Source organism: Sphaeroforma arctica (genome assembly GCF_001186125.1).
Source record: "Sphaeroforma arctica JP610 unplaced genomic scaffold supercont1.554, whole genome shotgun sequence".
Classification (NCBI taxonomy): domain Eukaryota; class Ichthyosporea; order Ichthyophonida; genus Sphaeroforma; species Sphaeroforma arctica.
In genome coordinates, this window is record NW_014040004.1 from 46,002 (window position 1) to 48,119 (window position 2,118).

The 2,118-nt window shown below is 44.8% G+C and overlaps 1 protein-coding gene across 1 annotated transcript in view; it reads right to left on the reverse strand.

The window, feature by feature from the left end:
- Positions 1 to 1,161, reverse strand: part of SARC_07196 (hypothetical protein) — a gene marked incomplete at both ends in the record, with an annotated part of 5,413 nt that extends 4,252 nt beyond the window's left edge. The window contains 2 exons of the mRNA XM_014298872.1: positions 6 to 549; positions 985 to 1,161. Coding sequence (XP_014154347.1) covers positions 6 to 549; positions 985 to 1,161 — 721 coding nt within the window. The remainder of the gene's footprint in view (positions 1 to 5; positions 550 to 984) is intronic.
- Positions 1,162 to 2,118: the final 957 nt, after the last annotated feature.

Consider the following 2,118-nt stretch of genomic DNA (forward strand, 5'->3'; position numbering starts at 1 on the left):
CGCACTCCTGACACTGTTGCCGACACTGCTGACAGGCCGTGTGTACGTGGCTGTCTTGGTGAATCTTTTCACACTGTTGGACCTGCCGAGTGTGGCGCTGGGGCTGTCCTTGTGTGGTATCTTACTACTGCCATTGACATCACTGTCTGTTGCTGCTCGGGTACGCTGCCCCACAGGCACAGCTACGCGCGGGGATGGCGGCTGCTTATACGCAGCGCTGCGTGCCTGTCCGTTGCCTGTCACATCCACGTACGCCGGGGGTTGTGGCCGGGTAGAATCAGGGCCAGAGGCGTCCAAATACTTGTACACCCGGTCCATCATATTGGACACCATGCCCTCGGACTCGGACACCAGGTCTTCCACGGGATTGGTCTCCTCAGTCCCCCACAGATCATTCCAGAACGACGCCACTTTGGCGTGCACGGGCCGTTTGTGAAAGGTCGCGTGCAGCAACGCCAGCACCAGCGACAGCAGAATGGCCTTGAAGAAGGTCTCACCGCCAAAGACCAGCAGCAGAAACAGAGTCACCACCACCAGCAACAGCCCCGCCTGAGCACAAGGGATGGGGACATTAGGGTTTTTAGGGTTTAGATAGGCAGCGTGAGGTTGGTGTCGTGTACGATGGTGTGTGACACAGGCACGTGTGGTGGTACAGTACTTCCGCCACTGCAGACACAAACATAGGTTACCGCAGGTGCTCTTTGAAACCACATACGTCACGAGACAGCCTGTGCTTACAAATGCACTACATAGAAATTGCTGGAGCCACGCATGCGAACGGAAGCATTGGGCGTGCGAGATGTCACCAGAGCACACCTACACGCATAACAACAAACACACCTACACGCATAACAACAAACACACCTACACGCATAACAACAAACACACCTACACGCAAAACAACAAACACACCTACACGCAAAACAGCAAACACACCTACACGCATAACAACGAACACACCTACACACATAACAACAAACACACCTGCGGTCGGTCTAGGTGCAGCTCGCCTATACATATCTCTGGCTGAGACTTGATCCGTTGCAAGGCGAAGAAAAACAACGCGTAGATCACATAGAAAATAGGGCTCGATAGCGCGGCAATGACTATGATGGAGAGCCCTATATATGTGTAGTTGCCACGGTAGTAACCCAGATTCATGTCTGACCGCTCCAGCCAATGGTCATCTGAAAGGGTGATACAGTGTGTACAGTGGTAAGAGAAGGTCGTTAAAACGGATGGTCTCAGTTGTTTTGTTATTTTGATACGTATACACCGATTTCCGGAGATATACAACTATATAAGAGTGCCGATATCGATGGGATCGCTGTATAGGGTTTAGGGTTTTTAGGGTTTTAAGCTAAAACCCTAATGCAGAGAATGATATGCGACGGTGAAGAGTACACATTTCACCTCACGAGCAAACACGGCAACAGTGGAATAAACCTAGATGTCATAGAAATACAATGCCAAAAGAAAGGAATGGCTACAAATATGCATGGCACGGAAACTATATAGCTAATCAAAAGGGATATAGCACAAGTGTATATACATACATACACATAAAACACATACATGTATGTAGATAGATAGATACATAAATACATGCATCCATAAAACCATACATCAATACAAAATCTATACATCCCAGCATAAACACATACATATATACATACATACATAAATGAATGCATGCATACATACATGATTACACGCATGCATACATTTATGCATACATACATACATACATACATACATATATGTGTATATATAGACAGATGTATATATCGATACATACATATATATATATATATATGTATATATATATATGTGTATATACATATTTATATCTATATATGAGTATGGATGCACACACACATATATATATTTATATATATATATAGGTGTATATGTGAGCGTGCGTGTGTGTGAGTGTGTGCGCGCGTGTGTGTGTGTGTGTGAGTGTGTGTGCGTGTGTGTGTGTGTGTGTGCGTGTGTGTGTGCGTGTGTGTGCGTGTGTTTGTGACTTTATATTTATGTATAAATAAAAATACAGTTTTTTACTAGATGTTTCAATATTATATACAAATCTAAATATGTGTATATATACATAGTGAT